The 21470-nt window shown below is 40.2% G+C and overlaps 1 protein-coding gene across 7 annotated transcripts in view; it reads right to left on the bottom strand.

Annotated features, from left to right (window-relative positions):
- Window positions 1-21470, bottom strand: part of MPDZ (multiple PDZ domain crumbs cell polarity complex component) — a 250904-nt gene that overhangs the window by 100025 nt on the left and 129409 nt on the right. For 5 of the 7 annotated variants that reach the window (XM_073635501.1, XM_073635512.1, XM_073635493.1 and 2 more), the window contains 4 exons: window positions 17853-17894; window positions 3706-3810; window positions 1952-2044; window positions 1643-1820 (listed from right to left, as the gene is read on the bottom strand). In XM_073635501.1, coding sequence (XP_073491602.1) covers window positions 1643-1820; window positions 1952-2044; window positions 3706-3810; window positions 17853-17894 — 418 coding nt within the window. The remainder of the gene's footprint in view (window positions 1-1642; window positions 1821-1951; window positions 2045-3705; window positions 3811-17852; window positions 17895-21470) is intronic. The other 2 variants (XM_073635527.1, XM_073635485.1) reach the window with 1 other exon arrangement.

Raw genomic sequence — 21470 nt, forward strand, 5'->3', positions numbered from 1 at the left:
CTGCTCTCTTGCTCATTATTCTATTCTATTCTGCCAGTATGGATTTATGAACAGCCGCTATGGTGCTCACTTTACCCATGTAAATGCATTATTCTTTTTGGATAAATATTGGAATTAAAAAGTGTAGGAGATATCATCGCTGTATTATGCTCAGTGTGATATGACATATTTGGACATTCAATACAGGAGGAATCTGGGGCCCTGCTTATTAGAGCTTACAATCTAGGAGGTAGGGTCAAGAGATACATAAGTTAATAGTTGTGGGGATGAGCTGTTAGAGAAAAATAAATATACAGTTGTTAGGTGGGGGCAGGGTAAGCCTCTCTGAAGAGAAGGGTTTACAGGGATTGTCTAAAAGTGGAAAAAGTATGAGATAGACAGATTGGGGTAAGGAGTTCCAGGGAATGGGAGAGGCTCAGGAGAAGTTCCAGAGGCAAGAGTGGGAGGAGGTGACAATGGAGATAGCGAGCAGGAGGTCTTAAGAGGGATGAAGAGAACACTTTGGTTGGTATTTTGAGACTAGAGCTAGCCATATATTATACAATTTTCTTATTAGACTTACCTTCAATTATGTAGTGAAAGGGCCTGTATACAAATTGAAAGTGTCTAGGTTTGACTTCATATCATATGGTTTTGGTAAATCTAAAGGAATATTGTGATGTAGCTGGGGGCCGAGTTGTGGATGGCTTTGTAAGTTGTTGTTCGCATTTTGAATTTAATTTGTTGGGTGAGAGGAAGCAAGGGGAGGGATTGACAAATCAGGGATGATAGTCTATGTAAAGGTAAGTCATAGAGAAGGGAGTTGCAGTAATCAAGATGAGATGATGAAAGAGTGAACAAGGAGCTTTGCAGCATTATCGATTGGGAGGGGAAGCATTTTGGAGATGTTGCTGAGGTTGAGGCAGCAACTTTGGACAGAGATTGGACGTGGGGCCGAAAGGATAGTTCAGGATTACACCTAGTAACTTGGCACGTGGGGACAAGTTGATAGTTGAGCCGTAAATCTTGACAGAGAAGTCAGTCAGAATAGTGTTGATAGACTGAATACAATGTAATTGTAAAAGCATTCTTGGTATGTGGTGTGCTTACGCTACATATTTAAAATCATTCTCCTACTACTGCCCTTGAAGCCGAAACAAAAAATTGTAGGAAGTACGCTTGCTGGCCGCAATTAACATTTTTTTTGTTTATAATTTCTTTCTAGCGCCATCTTGAGGTTCTGAGTGGTTGCTATGGGCAACACTTTATTCCAGTGTACCCATAAACTGTCACAAAATAGCTAGTAATAAAAGTATATACAAGCTTTTTTATAAGCTTTTATTTTTTTTTTCCCACTGTTACCTACTCGAATGCAAAAAAAACCCCAAAAAACTGTGACAACAGTTTATAATGATAAACATTTAACGTTTGCCAATGCTGGTATGAACATTTCAGAGAACCGTTTTACATAATCACTTTTGATTGAAAAAAACACTATGCGTAAACTGTACCACTAAGTCTGGCAGTATGGAACAGTAAGATGACATATTTTTTCCCTGACACCAGCACTTGAAGGGTTAACACCCACACACTTTGTGTTCTAAGGCATTCAGCAATGACGGTTACATATGCCTGCACATTACAATGGTCTTCCAGATGGTACCTCTACAATCCTATCTCCAGTTTTCAGAGTTCCATTTTTGCCTGCAGGACTGTCCTCTAGAATGTGTTTGATGAAGATTCCTCTCATCACTTCCCCATTGCTTAATCGGCTTCCCATGCCTCTGCCACCGACAATGCTGATCCCCAGAGATTTACCAGGCTCCCTCCAAAGCTCTACCCTGTGAGGATAAAGAGAGAAGAAAGAAATGCTTTGGATTATACACGTTCAGCCCTCATGTTGTAGACAAAACTAAGACTTTGTATTTAGGGATTTTCATAGTATACAGTGAGGACAAATAGATGTATAAACCTTCTTGGGGTATTCCAGTTGCTAAATGCTCCATGTTCCAGTTCACTTTCTTCCCCTTCCCCTTCCTCACGCTCAGGTAGCTCTGGAGCATCACTGGAAAAGAATCACAAGCTGCTTTAATTTTGGTTTACAGTCAATAGTGCTTTATTTTCAAGTTCTACTGGTATGATGCAAATCAAAGCTATCAAATATAATTGCAGTAAACAATTCAAATTCAGCACAGAAACTGAAAGCAGGCACCAAAAGGTGCCTTTACGAACTTTCATTCATTTTCTACACCACTCATGGAGCAACATATCTGTGCCCCTTCATTTGTCAGGGTAACTTCATGCTTTTGGAGAACTGCCATGTCCTCCTCCTTGCACTTAATTGAATTACTTTAAGGTCTTTACTTAAATAGTTTAATTTAACTACAGGTTGTTTTTAAGTCATCTCTATAATATAGTAAAGCTGGCCATACATGTTAGAATCTCAGCGAGTTCAGCAGAAACCGGTCGAGATTCGAATCATGTATGGGCAGGCTGAATGCACCCAAATTGATCAGTCTATCAACCTGGGTACAACCAGCCGGTCAGATTTTACATGTGATTATTGCTAGTGCCCGTTATAGCCTCTAGCAATAATCACCGTGTTCTCCTGGCAGGGATGGCGGTTGCAGGAAAGAAAATCACTCCATGATTTTCTTTCTTTTTAACTCTTCCTGAACCTTTAACTAATAATTCCTTTTTACTTTCCTCTTTGTTTTACAAATGTGTCAAGTGTAAATTGCTGTGTGGGTCTGCTGGGGAGCCTTCACCTCAAGGTTCTTTGTAAATGGGACAGAGACAGCCAGATGGATAAAAATTTAGGACCTTCCATTTTTTTTTTTTCTCTCTATTCTCTTCTTTCCTGGGGACTCATATTCCCCTCTTGTGTTCTTCTGTAACAAAATGTTAAAAGTGAGACATCTTCCCAAAAGAATCACACACACCAAAAAAAAAAAAAAAACCTTTTCCATACTCTACTCACATCTCATTAACAAAAAATAAATAAAAAATTAGTAGGAGCTGAGTATTCATATGGAGAGATCGCATTCTCATGCAACACATCTGTAAACATCTTTTGTAATACCATTGCATAATCCTTCCACAAATTTTCAGTACCAAAAATATTTTTTGAAAAATACACGTTTAAATTTGTTAATAACATCTTATTAAACCTGCAGAATTGTGGTGGCTGGATATCAACAATGCCCTATAGTTTTAGAACAGGGACCACCAGACAGGTAAGCATACAGGACCTCCTTTTACAGGCTGGGCTTACATTAACTTTGACCCCACAATCACACAGTCACTTATAGATGCACTGAAAAACTTTAGGTGTGTTTTTTGCAAAGGGGTCCTAACATGCACCAAAAACTAGAAAACACAGCCTATCGCTCTACCTAGCATCAGCACAGGATTTATGGATAAGCTGTGTTTTCTTACAAAAGGGTAGGGTTATGGGCCAGGCTGTAAATGACAAAGCTTTCAGCTAAAAAAATAGTTCAAGAGCTGGGATTTGTACTTTTAATTGCGGTATTTTTTGTGCAAAATTCAACTTTAAAAAGGCTAGATTGTCTTATTACTGATTGCCTTGTTTTGCCAAGTCAATGGCCTACTGAAGATAACGTTCTTGATAACAGCAGCTTCCATTGTTTTTGATAAGATACTTTTTATTAATAGATTTTCTAGTTTGGCTTGATAAAATATTTTGTTATAATTATCACTTCTCACCTAGTGTTCTGTACAGGCAAAGGTTCAAGCGATAGTGTTCCTTCACTAAGTTGGCCAATATTTGATAGATATTCTTCCAAATTCTCACTTGGAACATATGTAATGCTACAAAAAAAAAAAAAAAAAAACGCACACTATTAGTGCAAACACTGGAGAATAAAATGGTTGTATTGTGTAAATCAATAACATAAAATAAACAAATTCACAGATGTACACATTTATACATGAGGGGATGACAATAAAAAGCAAACAAACTCCTTACCAAATCAACTTACCCAAAAAAGTTATAGGGATCTTTGAATGTATTTATTTTTTGGCTCTCACTATTCAGTCTTATGTGGATACACGTAACCTATAAACCCACAAACTAAAGACAGAAGACCTTATTTTTATATGTCAATGCATTATTTTTTTTTTAACCAAAGAAGTATATGTTACGGTTTAATTTTTGCCGTTTTCATCCATCGGTTTACATCCGTCTATAAGTAACATCAACAATGTGTGCAAAGGGCCTGAGCCTAAAGTGGAAGTCAAAACCAAGTCAAAACTAAGCCTAAACCTGTCTCCATCCCTTTTCTAAGCCCTATACTAACTACCCTGCAAAGATAAGATGTCTATACTTACCTAATCTAAGGGCGCTTTGGTCCAGTCACTTGTTTAGCTCCCAGCGCCATTTCTCTGACTCAAAAGTGAGACATCAAAAGTCTGTTTAGACCTCTGATGTTTCACCAAAGCCCCCCTCCCAAACAGGGCTGTATGAAAAATAAATAGTAAAAAAAAATAAATAATAGTATTTATATTAATAAAACACATAATTAACCAGTACCCACCAGCATATATGCAGCGCCTTGGTGGGTGGGCTTTAACGCAGAGCCGCCGCACATATGCATTCATAGGGAACAGCTTGTTTTTGCTGAGGGCATGCTCACTGTGTACCTTCAGTACAGTAACTAAGCTGTGAAAGGCAGCTTCTGATGCATGCTTGCGATCCCGTGACTGCTGTAACAGCCAATCACAGCGGTCACACGATCCGAAAGTCCACCTCCTAGCATTTCAATCCTCTTAAAGAGCCCGGGGGGCTAAAGCTGGCCAAAGATTCCTTTGGCAAGCGAGGTGGATGGAAAAATCCCTTTCCGCCGGGACCTTGTATTCTGACAGGGGTACTCTCCACAACCGATGATCTACAGAAGCTTTCCAAGAATCCCGCTCAAAAGAAGTCACGCTAACAATTGACTTCTGTCAAACAGGGACAGCCGCACATGGATTAAAATTCAGCCAGTCAATTTCAATCCATCTATAGCCAGCCTTATTCATGTGGGTGCTGTGGCATACAGCATGAATGAGTGGTTTGTTTATGCGGCTGGAGCCACCAGGAGCACTGTGCGGGCAGCCTAATGTAGTCTATGGAGACACAAACGCTGTTTGGACCAAGACACAAATGCTAAATTTGACAGGCGTGCCAATTAAAAACAAGTCGTAAGCTTGTTTTAATCTCTTCAGACTTCGGACATACTAGAAACGTCCAAAGAGCTTAATGGAATTATGTCATGAAGGAAATATGGAGGTTGACCCATTTTTTTAAAATTCCACTTGCAGACTTCCCTGCTAGTCCTGTGGCTTCAAAACTTTGGGTCAATGACCTGGAACAAGTATTAAGACTGCTAACTTCACCCTGATTTTACTTGCAACTGCATCTGGTTTAGTGACTCAGAACAAATGTATTCCTGAGGATCAACATAATAACTTTCAGGACATTGCCAATATCATTTTATGTATTTTTTTTACAACAGGATGTGTTTAAAGGGAGCCTACATTCCATGTTTTACAGGAAAAGCTTCACTTTGTGATTGGGCCTAAATTTACCAAAATTATGTTTTTTCCCTTGCCTCTGTCATTCTACTGCCCAATTTGGCCAGTAAGGGTAACCTCATTTGGAGAGAGAGGCCTGTGGCAATTGGTGGAACTTAAGCTGGTTACACACTGGCCAAAAGTTGTCCGAAAATGGTTGGTTCAGGAAAAAAACAGCCAACTTTTTTTGGCCCGTGTGTTTAACTCCTTGTCCGACAAAAGAACGAGCATGCTGGAAAACCAGCACCTGATCAGCTCTCGCAGCTATTGGTAGTACCCCTGTCTGAGCACAATAGCTCAGCGGGGAGATCGGCGGATCATCGGATGTGTTAGTATGGCGATCTGTAATTTTTTTCTTTTCGTTCAGCCTGCTGGGTTGAATGAAAAAGGAATGTACAGTTGTTCTCATAAGTTTACATACCCTGGCAGAATTTATGAGAATATGAATGATAACACAAAAACTTTATCTTTCACTCATGGTTAGTGTTTGAGCGATGCCATTTATTATCAATAAATAGTGTTTACTATTTTTAAATCATAATCACAACAGAAACTACCCAAATGACCCTGATCAAAAGTTTACATACCCCAGTTCTTAATACCGTGTATTGCCCCCTTTAACATCAATGACAGCTTGAAGTCTTTTGTGGTATTTATGGATGAGGCTCTTCTCTTCTCAGATGGTAAAGCCGCCCATTCCTCTTGGCAAAAAGCCTCCAGTTCCTGTAAATTCTTGGGCTGTCTTGCATGAACTGCACGTTTGAGATCTCCCCAGAGTGGCTCAATGATATTGAGACTGAGATGGCCACTCCAGAACCTTCACTTTATTCTGCTGTAGCCAATGACAGGTCGACTTGGGCTTGTGTTTTGGATCATTGTCATGTTGGAATGTCCAAGTATGTCCCATGCGCAGCTTCCTGGATGATAAATGCAAATGTTCCTCCAGTATTATTTTTATAACATACTGCATTCATCTTGCCATCAATTTTGACCCAATTTCTTGTGCCTTTGTAGCTCACACAATGAAGCTATTTGCCAGCACACCATGGAATGACGTAGATAGCGTCCAAACGTGTAATTTATTGCATGATCACAACACAAGGAGAGTGCAACGTTTCGGAGTCACGCAGAACCCCTTCGTCAGGCATGTGATCACATGCCTGACGAAGGCGATCTTGCGTGACTCCGAAACATTGCACTCTCCTTGTGTTGTGATCATGCAATAAATTACACATTTGGATGCTATCTACGTCGTTCCATGGTGTGCTGGCAAACATCTTCATTGTGACTTGAACCAGTATACAGCTGGTTGTTGCTGCAGCACCCATACTCGTGAGCTCATCCAGGAATGTGTGCGATGGGAATATGAAGTATTATTTGTAGCTCACATATCCCCAAACCATCAGCGATCAACCTCCATGTTACACAGCAGGAATGGTGTACCTATCATCATAGTCCTTGTTGACTCCTCTCCAAATGTAGTGTTTATGGATGTAAAAACCATATTTTGGTCTCACCATTCCAAATGACTTTGTGCCAGAAGGTTTGAGGCTTGTCTCTGTGCCGTTTGGCGAATTGTAAGCGGGATACTTTGTGGCATTTGCATAGTAATGTCTTTCTTCTGGCGACTCGACCATGCAGCCCATCTTTCTTCAAGTGCCTCCTTATTGTGTATCTTGAAACAGCCACACCACATGTTTTCAGAGAGTCCTGTATTTCACCTGAAGTTATTTGTGAGTTTTTCCTTGCATCCCAAACAATTTTCCTGGCAGTTGTGGCTAAAATTTTAGTTGGTCTACCTGACCGTGGTTTGGTTTTAACAGAACCCTCATTTTCCACTTCTTGATTAGAGTTTGAACACTGCTGATTGTCATTCTCAATTCCTTGGATATCTTGTTCTATCCCTTCCCTGTTTTATACAGTTCAACTACCTTTTCCCGCAGATCCTTTGACAATTCTTTTGCTTTCCCAATGACTCACAATCCAGAAACGTCAGTGCAGCACTGGATGAAAGATGCAAGGGTCTGTCAGGAGTCCAGAAACTCATTGACCTTTTATACACACACACACTAATTACAAGCAAACAGATCACAGGTGAGGATGGTTACCTTTAATATCCATTTAAACCCCTTTGTTTCAACTTGTGTGCATGTTATCAGGCCAAAACCACCAGGGTATGTAAACTTTTGATCAGGGTCATTTGGGTAGTTTCTGTTGTGATTATGATTTAAAAAGAGTAAAGACAGTTGACTGGTAATGAATGGCTTCAGCCAAACACTAACCATGAGTGAAATAAATGTTTTTGTGTTATCATTCATATTCTCTGAAAAATGGCCAAGAAATCATAAATTCTGCCAGGGTTATGTAAACTTATGAGCACAACTGTATATGGTGTACCCAACATTAGCCATCAAACTCAATGCACCTGTAATCAAAACGAAAGCAGAGAGGGGCACAGAGAAGGTAGACTGCTGGTCTCCTGATAATGCCACGTTAGTACTAAAAACCTGTTCACCAACTACTCATATAAATAAGACAACAGTAAGACTAAACACCTTTTTTGTTATGAGCATCTCAGAAAACAAAATGTGATGCTTCTCATCAATAGATTAGAATAAAATGTAAATATTCTAAATTTCTAGACTATGCTGTTGTGTATATTTTGCCGTCTGCCTCCATAAAGAACCATTATATTTCTCAGAAAAAAAGCATGTTTAATAGGATTTTCATGGAAAGGAATGAGTTACAAATTGTCAATAATATGTTCTTTCTAATAAAGACCTGAAGAGCACTGCTCTGACAGAAGAATACACGTAATTTCCATTTGATTTCATATTATGTGCTAAATTGAATCAAGGGAGATAAAAATACCATGAAGCCCACCAGCACCTTAATCAAGCATCACAGCTGGTGGCTACCAACACAAGTGCTTTGGGAATTAGCCAGTAAACATGACGATATCACAGCTAAAATGAATTTGATCCACTGCCTGGCACCTGGGTTTTTTGACTGACATCCAATGAGTAGGAGTCAGATAAACAACTCATGAATGCATGATCAAGATTTTGCTTTCAATACAAAATGTGTTGTCTATAGGAGGAGGGGAGAAATGCTTTTTCTTCAGATTTTTGCTTAATAATAAAATTGAGGCTGAATGCTTAAAAGTAAAAAAGTTGTAATTTAAACTTTCTCTTTTCAACTTATGTAATTTTACTGTCAACCATCTTATTGATTAATAATGTTTTTATTTTAGGTCTCACTTCATTTATTTACATCTCGGCTATAACATGTTTGTTTTGTAGTATAAGCTTGATGTGGTCAGTTTAGACCAGTGGTTTCTCAGCTTTCACAGAGATTTTTTTTTTTTTTTACACTGTCTTCTGCAATGGCTTGAACCAACAGAAGGAATGCCAAACCAGATTCATAAAGTCCAAAACAGGTTTTGGGAAAAAAATCATATGAGAACATGCAGTGTCAGAGGAGAGGGGGTGGGGTGTTGCACCCCTAAATATAGGTGTAACATGTTTGAAAAGGTGAACTTAGCCTTTAAGCTTCAAGTGATGTTCCTGGGTACCTAATGAAGGGTAGGCCTAGTTACATGTAGGCCGCTTAACCAAAGCCAGTGAGTTCTTCAAAAGACTGCTTTTTTTTTTTACCTTTTCTACTCTGTACTAATAGGCATTAAAGTCCCAATGTGTCTTGTATGTATTCATTTGAACCTTATGCAAATGTTTGGGCATCCCTGGTCAAATTAAAAGAGAAGTGTGGGAATCACAAAACCAAAAAAAAAAAAAAATCACTCGACTAGATGGCTGCAACACTGATCCCAGCTGCAGCTGTCCCCCGAAGCCTCTAAGACCGAGAACTAAGTGAAAGAAAACAGAGTTGATTGGTCAGCTCTAGGTCCTCAGCCTGCAGAGAGCTGGCGACTGTCAGTCACTGAAGCGCTGGGCTGTGGAGGGGGCAGGAATGGCTGGCTTAGAGTCTCAGTGGCTCACGGAGAGCCTGAGCCAGTTATAAGTCCAGGCTTCTGGGCAAATTCCAACCATATGGGATCTTTTCAGAGCCTAGACCGGCTCTGTAATGTCAGACGACAGTAGACTTTAGCCCGCTGTCGGCTAAAAATGGGTCAAAGGAGTGCATAACTAAGTGCATGTCTGTAACCCACAGGAAAGTATAGCCAAAATGCTTTGGCCATACTTCTCCTTTAAAAGGATTGCTAAACTTTAAAAAAAAAAAAAAAAAAAAAAAAACACAATATCTACAGGTAAAAATATACAATAAATGTCTCTGCAAACTTTGACATCTAATTACGATATATGGCTATGTTTGCTTAATTTTATGGACTGGTTATAAAACAATTGGGAATATACAAAAGTTTAAAGCCCATCTCCATGCAAGACTAGCTTTAAGCACCCTGTCAACCAGTAGGAGTAACACCTCCTCTAGCAGAAATAAGAGCCTACAAACATTTCCTGCAGTGTTTTATTTTTTATTCTTCATGTACTCTGTCCAGCCTAATGCTCTCTACTTACTGTATACTGCCTATTGTAATGAATGGTGCTTGCGACACTACATTGATGGATTGGGGTAGCTTCAGACTGGCCACGTCACAGGTAACTGTCTTTGTCAAAGTGGGGGGAGCTCCGGAAAAAAGTGCACTGCAGTGGTCCAGAGCTTACAGCTAAAGACTACTGCATTCAATGCGAGAGCAGTGGTCTGACGTTCTCCCCACCTCGCTTTCTGCTGACTGCAGTGCAGTAGTAAGGGGAAACCATAAAGAAGAGCAAACCGTAAGACACATAACATTTACTTTTTGAACCAAGGTGACATGATTTTTATAGGTTTTGAGCAGACTATAATTAGGCCTTAAAGTGATTGTAAATGCTCTTTTTTTTTTCTTAAAGTATTAAACATGGTATACTTGCCTGCTCTGTGCTGTGTCAGCGACGATATTCCGGCGCTTCCTGCCTCTGCTGGCATTGGGTTGCCTAGATACCACAAAACGTATAGCAGTTGTCATATTTCCATGGGGTACCCGATACCGGAGTTGGTTGGGCGGCCCTCTGGGTTCAGGCGGGCGGCGTATCTGGTCTTGTCCCGCCCCGCCACTACTGGGCATGTGTGGCTGGTGCTTCAGGTTGTACTACTTTAGTGCGACCAGGGCTCCAGCCGTGCATGCGCAGTGGCACATCAACCACGCCAGCCGACAAGTGTATTTCGGTGGCAAGGAAACTGGGGGAGGAGCCCATTTGGGACCTTATATACGTGCACCCTGACATTCATAGCATACATGGCATTTATCCTGTGAGAATTATTTTTGACAGGGGAAGATGTCACAGCTCTCAGGTCCCATATTTGCAATGTTTATTTTAATTGCAGATTTCCTCTTTTTTGCTTAATACTGATTTCCTATATTTAGAGCAGTGATTATTTTCCTTGTATACATTGCAGGGTATGTTGCCTGCATTATATCCTTTGCTGTGCTCTGTGTGTGCCTTTTTCTGTTTTTATTTCTTTTTGTTTTTGTTTATTTTTGGCTGAAACAATGGCTCCCCTCAAGTTTATGCACCTTCACCTTCTGTGGTGCCCCGGCCCAACAGAGGGTTGGTTTTCCATCTTTTAGGTGGTCCTCCTCTTGCACTCCTCTCCAGTGGCTGTTGGCGGCACCTGCGATGTCATTATACCAGTTGTGAGTAATCTGATTTTTGCGGTTTATGTTGTGTTTAGTTTTTTCATTTTTTTCTTTTCCTGATTTGATTATTAATTTTGCCATCACCAGCACAGTATCTCCTGAGGAAACCATTATCACAAAACAGGTTCAAATTTTACATACTGAAGTCCTATTGACATTAATGTTAATCACATAGGTATTATTGTAATTTTGCTGTATGATTGTATTTAATGGACTAATAGCTGTATGTGTCTGGGGTACCCCCCTTTGCCACATGTCTATCTTTATCGGAGTGATTTTTGATTTGAAACCAGTAAAAGTAAAAACGTGAAAAAATTATCTGGTACATGAAAAAGTAGTCTTGTACGTTGCATCATGAATTGAACATCGCGTAGGTAAAAATATTTACCATGTAGGTCAGAACAGTGTAAAAATTATCGAAAAATATTACATCTTACATATCCATTATAAAAAAAAGGTTTTTTGTACTTACCATAAATCCATTTCCTGGATTACAGTCTACTGTCGGTTTACAGTGGCAGGAGTATTGGACAATGGCAAAAATGTAAATGGAGAAAATCTGTAGGCCAGCCCAAGATGCCCCTTCCTCTTCCCAGCATAACTCTGTTTGTAGCAAGTGTAACATTCATTCGTACTGGGCTAATGCATAGCTGTGTGCGTAGCAGCCATTTTGTCATGTCTCAGCTCACCTCAGCCATGTTGTCTTATGAAGGGCACACCACAGTGAGCTTAATCCAACCTTTTTCTTTCAGTTATCCAATACACAAACTGTTGACTGAGGCTAGGACCTTATCAATCCAGTATCAGACACACAGACTTTTCCATTACCCAATCCCCAATCTAAGCCTGGAAACCCTAATAAAACTCACCCTCCCAAATCCAGAGAATCAACAGATACCTGTCATAAATAGCTCAATCCACATAAAGTGCAGACGGTGTAGTAAGATAGTTATAAAAATCCCTTATAAAGGAATCTGCCAACATGACCAGAGGGAGGACTGGAAATCAACCCGATGCTTAATACCTAGAGAAAATGATCTTCAAATAGAGAGAAATTAGTCTATACATAGGAGGATCACCAGGAAGAAATCCACCATGGTGGTGAGGAGAGCTCTTTGGAGGGATTTAACCCATTTTTCCAAAGTCTTGACAAATTAAAGTCCCAGCCAAAACAGGCTGAAGATCACCAATGAAAACTGAGTGTTCAGAAGGGATTCTAGCTGCTGGTCAGTACAATTCTTAAAAGGTAAGAACATCCTCTACTGGGCTCGTGATTTCCCAGTTAAGGTGGGTCATTGACAGATCCAAGGTGGGTATAGCTTGCTGTTGTAAAAACTCTCTCCTCAAACCCACAAAACCAATACCTCTGTGGTTACAGTTTGCATACAGGTATATCTTAAATACCAGGTGCAATGGAAAGGTTTTTGCAGCTGTATGGGCTATTAAGTCCAACAATGGAGACAGCAAGCTGATCATCCAGATGCAGAGTAGTGTGTGTTACATCAATAAGGGCTAAAGAGTCTAGGGTAATGGCAGGAGAATGGTCCCTCAAATTAATCTTATCAGAGAGACCCTGGGAGACTCTAAATCTGATTCAAAGATGGTCACTGCTAACAGGGGTTCAGCCTCTTCCAAGGCTGCAAAGTTTAGTAATTGACTCTGCAGAGAATGCACTTAGAGCCTCTGAGATCAGCCCTTGGAAGGAATTGGATGAATTTGACCACAAAGTCTTGTATGACTGCAGTATAACCCCTGATAAGGCTTCACTCGATGGAGCTTAGGGGGGACTTTGATGAGGTAGCAGATATCCAGATTTCAGTGCCCTTTAGAAGTCACCAGAATCATTGGGAAAGAGTGAGATGGGGTCACCTGCTGCAGTGGGACTGTGACAGATCTAACCAAGATAGGGGCTACTGGAGAGGACTAGAAGCAAGCCTCTTACCTACTGACTATGGCCCAGGGAGAGAGCAGATAATTCTCTAATGATGGACCACCACATAATAGACACTAAGAACGTGGTGTGGATTACTGCAAATGGGACAGTAATATTTATCCACAATCTCTCTCAGGAAACATATAGAGACTATTCCTGGTTTGTTGAATTCTGAACTATACATGTTAATTGAAATAGCTGTGCACACTGGCCTGTTTCATGTTCTTCAATATAGGAGTCAAACAGTCTGCTACTGAGGTCTCCTGCTATAGTCTGTTGCCTACTAGGCTAGGGAGAGTGAAGATCACTGTTTGTATTGTTAATTGTGCTAATTGGAACACTTTTTGTCTCTCCTAGCAAACCCTTGTGGGATGTGTTTATACTTATGATAATGTGTCCTTTGTATTCACTGTTGTAAGGGCCGAATAGTCTAGTTATCCATGTGGCCAATTAAGGTAATGTTTATAGTATGTCAGTTGTTGTAATTATGTTTCTGGTTACAGTTTGTATTGTTAGGGTAATATGATCAGGAGGGGGGAATGTCCTCCTGTGGTATATATTTGGTGTGAATTTGTTCAAATAAACATTCCATGTTCCAATTTGTAACTGAGCTAGTCTCGCCTGGTTCTTGGTTATGACATGTGGCTGTAATATCCGATATCTGAAGGTCCAGACTGGAGGAAGCAATGTACTGACAGAAGCACTCAGCAGAGTGTGGGAAGCAGTTCTGTCACAGGGACCATCCTTTCTATGTCTACATATATACACATTGCGACCACATGGTGGTGATGCAATAAGCTCAGGTTACAAGGCATGGCCTCAGATGCTCCTAAACCCATGCAGTTATTAGCGAATAAGGATCTCAGGTGGGAGGTGACCAAGGACACTACAGATGAGCAATAGCAATGGACCAGAGTTCAACGTTCTACATGGCTCTTTTGCAAAGCAGGAGAAGCAGTGAGGAAATGCTTACTCAACTCTGAAAGTCGAGAAAGAAAGTGCACGCAATACTCCATAAAACGGATGATGTTACGACCGAGTCCCTCAGCAATAACCCCATCTGTGATACAGTGCATCCGGAAAGTATTCACAGAGCTTCAATTTTTCCACATTTTGTTATGTTACAGTCTTATTTCAAAATGGATTAAATGTATTATTTTCCTCAGAATTCTGCAAACAATACCCCATAATGACACAGTGAAAAAAGTTTGGTTGAAATCTGCAATATTATTAAAAATGAAAAACGAAAAAAATCAAATATACATACGTAATTACAGCTTTTGCTCAATACTTTGTTGAAGCATCTTTGGTACCAATTACAGCCTCAAGTCTTTTTGACTATGATGCTACAAGTTAGGCACACCTATGATTGGGCAGTTTATCCCATTCCTCTTTGCAGGATCTCTCAAGCTCCATCAGGTTGGATGGGGAGCGTCCGTGCACATCCATTTTCAGATCTCTCCAGAAATGTTCAATTGGGTTCAAGTGTGAGCTCTAAGCCACTCAAGGACATTCACAGAGTTGTCCTGTAGCCACTCCTTTGTTATTTTGGTTATGTACTTAGGGTTGTTCTGTTGGAAGATGAACCTTTGCCCCAGTCTGAGGTCCAGAGCGCTCTGGAGCAGGTTTTCATCAAGGGTGTGTCTGTACATAGCTGCATTCATCTTTCCCTTAATTCTGACTAGCCTTCCAGTTCTTGCCATTGAAAAACATCCCCACAGTATGATGCTGCCAGCAACATGCTTTCCTGTAGGAATGGTATTGGCCAGGTGATGAGCGTGCCTGGTTTCCTACAGACATGGCGCTTACCATTCAGACCAAAGAGTTCAAGAGTTGTTTCATCAGACCAGAGAATTTTGTTTCTCATGGTGAGAGAGACCTTCAGGTGTCTTTTGGCAAACTCCAGACGGGCTGTCATGTGCCTTTTACTGAGGAGTGGCTTCCATCTGGCCACTCTACCATACAGGCTGGATTGATGGAGTGCTGCAGAGATGGTTGTTCTTCTGGAAGGTTCTCTTCTCTCCACAGAGAAATGTTGGAGCTCTCTCAGGGTGACCATCGGGTTCATGTCTCCCTGACTAAGGCCCTTTTCTCCTCCGATTGCTCAGTTTGGTCAGGCGGCCCGCTCTAAGAAAAGTCCTGGTGGTTCCGAACTTCCTCCATTTACGGATGATGGAAGTCACTGTGCTCATTGGGACCTTCAATGCTGTAGACATTTTCTGTACCCTTCCCCAGATCTGTGCCTCGTTACAATCCTGTCTCCGAGGTCTACAGACAATTCCTTGGGCTCCATGGCTTGGTTTGTGCTCTGACATGCACTGTTAACTGTGGGACCTCGTATAGATATGTGTGTGCCTTTCCAAATCATGTCCAATCAACTGGATCTACCACAGGTGGACTCCCATCAAGTTGTAAAAACATCTCAAGGATGATCAGTGAAAACAGGATGCGCCTGAGCTCAATTTTGAGTGTCATGGCAAAGGCTGTAAATATTTGTGTACATGTGATTTTTTTTCGCTTTTTATTTTTAATAAATTCGCAAAGATTTCAAACGTCTTTCACATTGTCATTATAGGGGATTGTTCGTAGATTTTTGAGGAAAATAATGAATTTAATCAATTTTGGAATAAGGCTGTAATATAACAAAATGTGGAAAAAGAGAAGCGCTGTGAATACTTTCCGGATGCACTGTAAAATCAGAGTAAAGTAGGAAATCCTAAGCCACTCAGCTGTACAAATAGCAAGGAAGCTCCCAGTGCTCAGCCCGATTGACCTACTTACAGAGTGAGTTCTGCAGAGGTGCCAGCACCTCTGAACCTAAAAATGTGCTGTTAACTAATCTAAAAAAAAAAAACTAGCAAAAAAAAACTGTTATGCCCCGTAAACACGATCGGACTTTCCGACGACAAAACCATGGAATTTTGTTCGAAGGTTGTTGGCTCCAACTTGGGTTGCATACACACGGTCACACAAATGTTGGCCAACAATTACGAACGTAGTGACGTACAAGACGTACGGCGAGGCGATAAAAAGGAAGTTCAATAGTCATGCGCCACCCTTTGGGCTCCTTTTGCTAATGTTGTGTTTGGTGAGCATTGATTCCAAGCATGCGTGGACTTTTGTGCAACGGACTTGTGTACACACGATTGGAAAGTCTGACAACAAAAATTTGTTGGCGGAAAATTTGAGAACCTGCTAGCCAACATTTGTTGGTGGAAAGTCCGCCAGCAAATGTTCGATGGGGCATACACACGGTCGGACTTTCCACCAGCAAGCTCACATCCAACATTTGTTGGCAGAAAATCCAATTGTGTGTACGCGGCATTGGACTTCCCCTAGCAGAGCTGAAGAAAAAACACCTATCCTCCAAGCACACTAACAAAAGTGAAGCACGCTGGGATGAGAAGGGGTTATCCTGAACTGGCTTTCATATCTTTTTGTTTGCCCATGTTCATTCATCTTGTAGGCAACAGTATAACCCAACAGTAGATAACTTCCTGTAGCCCTCAATGGACAGCAGGTAGAAATTGTAGCAGCTGTGCATGACAGCCAATCAGTTTCTGTCTTCAGCTTCGTTCAGTTAAGCTTTGAAAAACAAAGATAGGACCTGACTGGTTGCCATGCACAGGTATCCAGATTCTGACTGCCTCAGTTTTGATAAATTTGCCTCTATATTTTTTCTTTTGGAATTCATAGTTATACAGCCTGTCCACAACAGAATGTTCTTTTAAAGTTTTTATTTGAAACAACCAAAAAAAAAAAAAAAAAAGTTTTGAAAAATATAACACTATACAAATGCTTGTGTATATTCCAAGGTTTACCTCTCAAGTATGAATGAAAAGCAGTAGCCTGGTATTGTCCTCATGAATTGTAAATAATGCATTCTACCCAGCTACACAAACATTCCAAAAATAAAATAAGCTCTTTGTGGCATACCTATAGAACAAAAGTGCACTACTCTGGCTTGGAAGTGTGATGTGAAAACACAAAACAAAAACCCAAGGAAACAATGGCCAGCTTGTTTTGCTTGGTGATAAGGTTGGACACAGCAGGTGATACATTTTGATTTAGGAAATTAAAATGAATGAAAATACAAACACCACCAAGGTCTTTTTCATTTTCTTTTCTGCAAATCAAAGCTGCATCTACCTCTCTCCAGCTGCAGCTACTCAACAAGGAATGCAATTACTGCTTTCTTCAAGGAAAACAGTTTTAGGTGAGGAGGAAAGGATTACAAAAAGATAAAATAGAACTTCTCCACATGCAAGAAACCCCCAAGAGCCTACATTTACACAAACAGCACATGCAATGGATAAAGAGGAAGTAGAGCGGGGTTCTTAAAGGGTTAGTGAGGGCATTACACAATGGAAGGCTTTCTAGAAATCGACTAGGTAATGCATTTATATTAGAGGAAAAGTAGGTGAAAATAAAAAGACATGCAGGGTAAGGTTAAAATATATGAAAATGAGTTAAAATCTAAGCATACTATCACCATAGCATTTGTTTGCGGAGTATATAACATGTTACTTAATTACAAAAAGAAAAAAAAGCTGTTAAAAAAAAAAAGCTGTTCGTTTTTGGATAAAGCTATAGAAACGATTATTATGAAGAATGAGACAACTGAACAGAAGATGATAAGCCATGCGGAGCTTTTGAATCACCGATACTCACACATAAAATGGGGCCTGATCATCAGCAGGTGCGGGAGAAGATCTAGAATGGGAAGCATATGATGCAGCATCTTTTTACAATAGTGTTAACAAATGCCAAAGCCTCGCACTGCATGTTTGAAGCATACATATGTAGTTAAAAGTATGTGCAATTTTATTTTGTCTCCCTTTTTCCTCTAAAATCCCAGCTCTCTTTCATCAACACCTCCCCCAGATAGCATCTGCTCTTTCTGTGTGTCTATAACTGTGATTATGAACAAGGATGGGGAAATGTTAACGCCATCCGTCTTTCTCTCCCTTGATCAGGAATTTATTCTTTAGGTGAGGGCAGGTGAATTTCATTTCAAACTGGTAATTATCTGGCAGATGTTGGAAGCAGCTGCTGCAGTAGGCAAAGCCCTGGCTCTTATTCCAGCACAGATAGCAGAAGCTTCTGGCAAGGTGGATAGTGAAGTGGGACGACATGCATTCTGTGAGTGGCCGCACAGCTGGTTCTCAGTGCAAAACAACGCAAACCTGCAACCCTAGCCAGCTGTTTTAAAGCTTGCGATTCTCAAATTGCTCTATCCTTTCAACGAAAAAGAAAAACCTGTGGTTTAACAAAAATGCCAATATGTTCATCTTGGAAGTTTCCCCATTTCCATTCACACAAGGTTGCTGTAAGGTCTGCAGAGTGTTGCAGTACAGTTTTGTTGAATAATTTTCTTTTTTTTTTCTAGGTAGCTTGAATGACAAAATAGGTCTGAAGCAAACAATATACTAGGGAAAATTTGAAGGAAACTAGTAATTCATATCCACTTTTAAAACTACTGAAGTTAAAACTGGAAAAAAAACAAAACAATCATTAGTTACTGAATGCAGGGTATATTAATATATATATATTATATATAATATATATATATAGGTTACTAAAAATATTTCTGACTCACTGGAAATTCCTTATAACATTTTGGAGGAGCAAGGAGACCAGAAACCATGAACAAGTACAGATCATCTACAAACAGTCCAACAAACCACTTGTGGCTAAATTCTGACTAACTGCTAAGGAGTATACCATAGAGTCTGATGGATTAAAATATACTGTACACTTTGAAGAGGACTTCAGATGCATTTGCTCTAGAACTGAGAGGAAGCTTTGAAATGAGGGGAAATGAGGGGAAGCTCTGCTGGTTTCTATCATCCAATCACGTACAAGCAAAAATTCGGTTTTTATTTTCCTTGCATGTGATTGGGTATTCTTTGTAAAGTGAAGCTTTACCACATTTACTAAGCTCTGGAGCAAGTGCACTTGCAATGCACAGTATATTTGCCTTTAGTAAATCAACCACATAGCCACATTACCATTGAGTTAATGCTGTCATTTAATTTTATTTTTTTGCTTTGTTTTTAAAAAAGGTATGGACACTTTTGCACTACCCACTCTCCCTCCACCAAACACAAATACACCCAAACACCTCTTTCCCTCCTCTTTATAACTGCTTAGCCATAGAGATTATTGGCCAAGCCTGTATAAAAGTGGACCTAGCACCACATATTTAAAGCCCAACTCTGGTCAAATAAAAAAAATATCCCTTGCAGTAGGGCTGTACCAGCATTGCAAAGGTTTAATTGCTCAATTTCTTCTTGGGGAGGGGTGAAACCGTTACTTCCCATGCTCCCCTACAATTCTTGCGTCCAAAGGGCTGTGGATCCTGCTCTAGTCATGATGAGGTTTGGACCCTAGATCGGTGGAGTGTGGGTGTGCAGAGACTGTGGGGAGGAGAGGATCGAATAAGTAATTTTTTTTTTCCCCTAAATAAAAACCAAAGAATTTACGTTATCTTTTTTCCAAAAAATATGACTTGAACAAGCAACCAGATCGTATTCTTAATGCGGACTGTTTGTGGTGACTGCTGCTTTTTGACCCTGACCTGATTTCCTACTTTTTTTATGACAAGTTCTTCATTTTCTTTTGCTCAAGATGACTGGAGTAATTTTTGCTTGGGCATCATTTATCTCAGGTGTCTACTTCCTAGACTAAGATACTGGCCCATGCATGACAAAATTATGCAAGTCTTGATGTCTGTCCAGTAGCCTTTGTATTTTAATTTATAAACAGTCTGTCTGTTGCTACCTCTGATTTTGACCAACCAATGTAATCACATAACATTTAGTCTCCAACTGGTTCTCTTTCTGTGACCTGACAGTGTATAAAACTATCAATATCTCACACATATAAAACCTTTTTAGCTCTTGACTAAAGAAATTCTACCTTCTTTAGGCCGAATGGTGAAAATGATATTGCTACTGTATATTGCAACATATCATCAATGCATATTTGCATACTTATAAAGTTACTGAAAATGGCCACTTTAGGTTTGGCACATGTATCTAGGAAGCATCTCAGTAGTCAGATCCAATGCATGTGTATCATCTCAGAATATCATAGATGCTGCAGCTTATAAACGCTTTAGCCCTGGGTAAGCCATACCATAAAATTATTTTCAAGTTCATTAAGAGACACAGGTTGAAGTTCTGCTGAGAGACAAGTTTTTCTACTGCCTTCAAGAAGATTGGACACCAGCAAACAAAGCTGTAGGACAGCATAGTATAAACCTTTTCACTCCCAGTGTGCTCCAGTTTTATGGGTAAGCAATAGAGGGAGTGGATCATAAAAAGAGGGGTGGAACCTGTGTCTGTTAAAGAACTTCAAAAAAAAGTTAAAATTCCTGTTTCATTAATCATTCATTAAATTACACGGGGTGAATTCATTCTGAAACACTGGGGCATCCAAAAACAGTCCAAAGAGGGGGGTGGCAACTGCCCCACAAATAACAGATGTGGCTCGATAGAACTTATAGAGCTGCTAGAAGAACCTTACAATTAAAGCTGGCATCAGATGAGGTTTAAAAATCAGTCTGGCAAAATCTAATGAACCTGTGAACAGAACACCAGGTGGCAGCCTTGAAAATCTGAGAAACAGACGCAAAATGCTGAAAAGCCCATAAAGAACTAGCTGATCTGGTGGAGTGTACTTTTACAGGGAAGGATGGGATCTTGTCCTTAAGCTCAATGGCTTGAATAATGTGCTTCCAAATCCATCTAGAGTTGGTGGAATGAGAGGCATATTGTCCACTACCGGGAACCTTAGAATTAATAAAAAGGGAGTCTGTCTAAAGAAAAGTGTAGCAGAGAGACTTACTTAAACAGGGTGTATCGCATCCAGACAGTGAACAGAATTTCCTTAGGATGCCTAGGAGCAGGACAGAGTGAGGGTAGAACAATGTCGTGGTTAAAGATGAAAGGAAGAAACAAACTTGGGAAGAAAAAACCTTCTGCCTCAAGACAACCTTGTCTCTGTGTAACACCAGAAAGGGTCATTTACAAGTTAAGGCTGCAAACCCAGAAACTCACCTCAGAGGTGAATGCAATGAGGAATCTTATGAGAGAGAGCGTAGACAGAGGAATATTCCTGACAAAGTGACAGAACCAGGTTGAGATCCTGTGGTGTCATTGGGGAACATTAAACGAGGAACGATGTGAGCTGTAAAAAATTACTTTCAGTAAGGAGTGAGGCGCAAGTGATCATTGAAAGAACAGCTAGTGCCATTCATTAGCGAGGCCATTAAAACCAGAAACA

This window comes from Aquarana catesbeiana, linkage group LG01, assembly GCF_042186555.1.
Source record: "Aquarana catesbeiana isolate 2022-GZ linkage group LG01, ASM4218655v1, whole genome shotgun sequence".
NCBI lineage: Eukaryota > Metazoa > Chordata > Amphibia > Anura > Ranidae > Aquarana > Aquarana catesbeiana.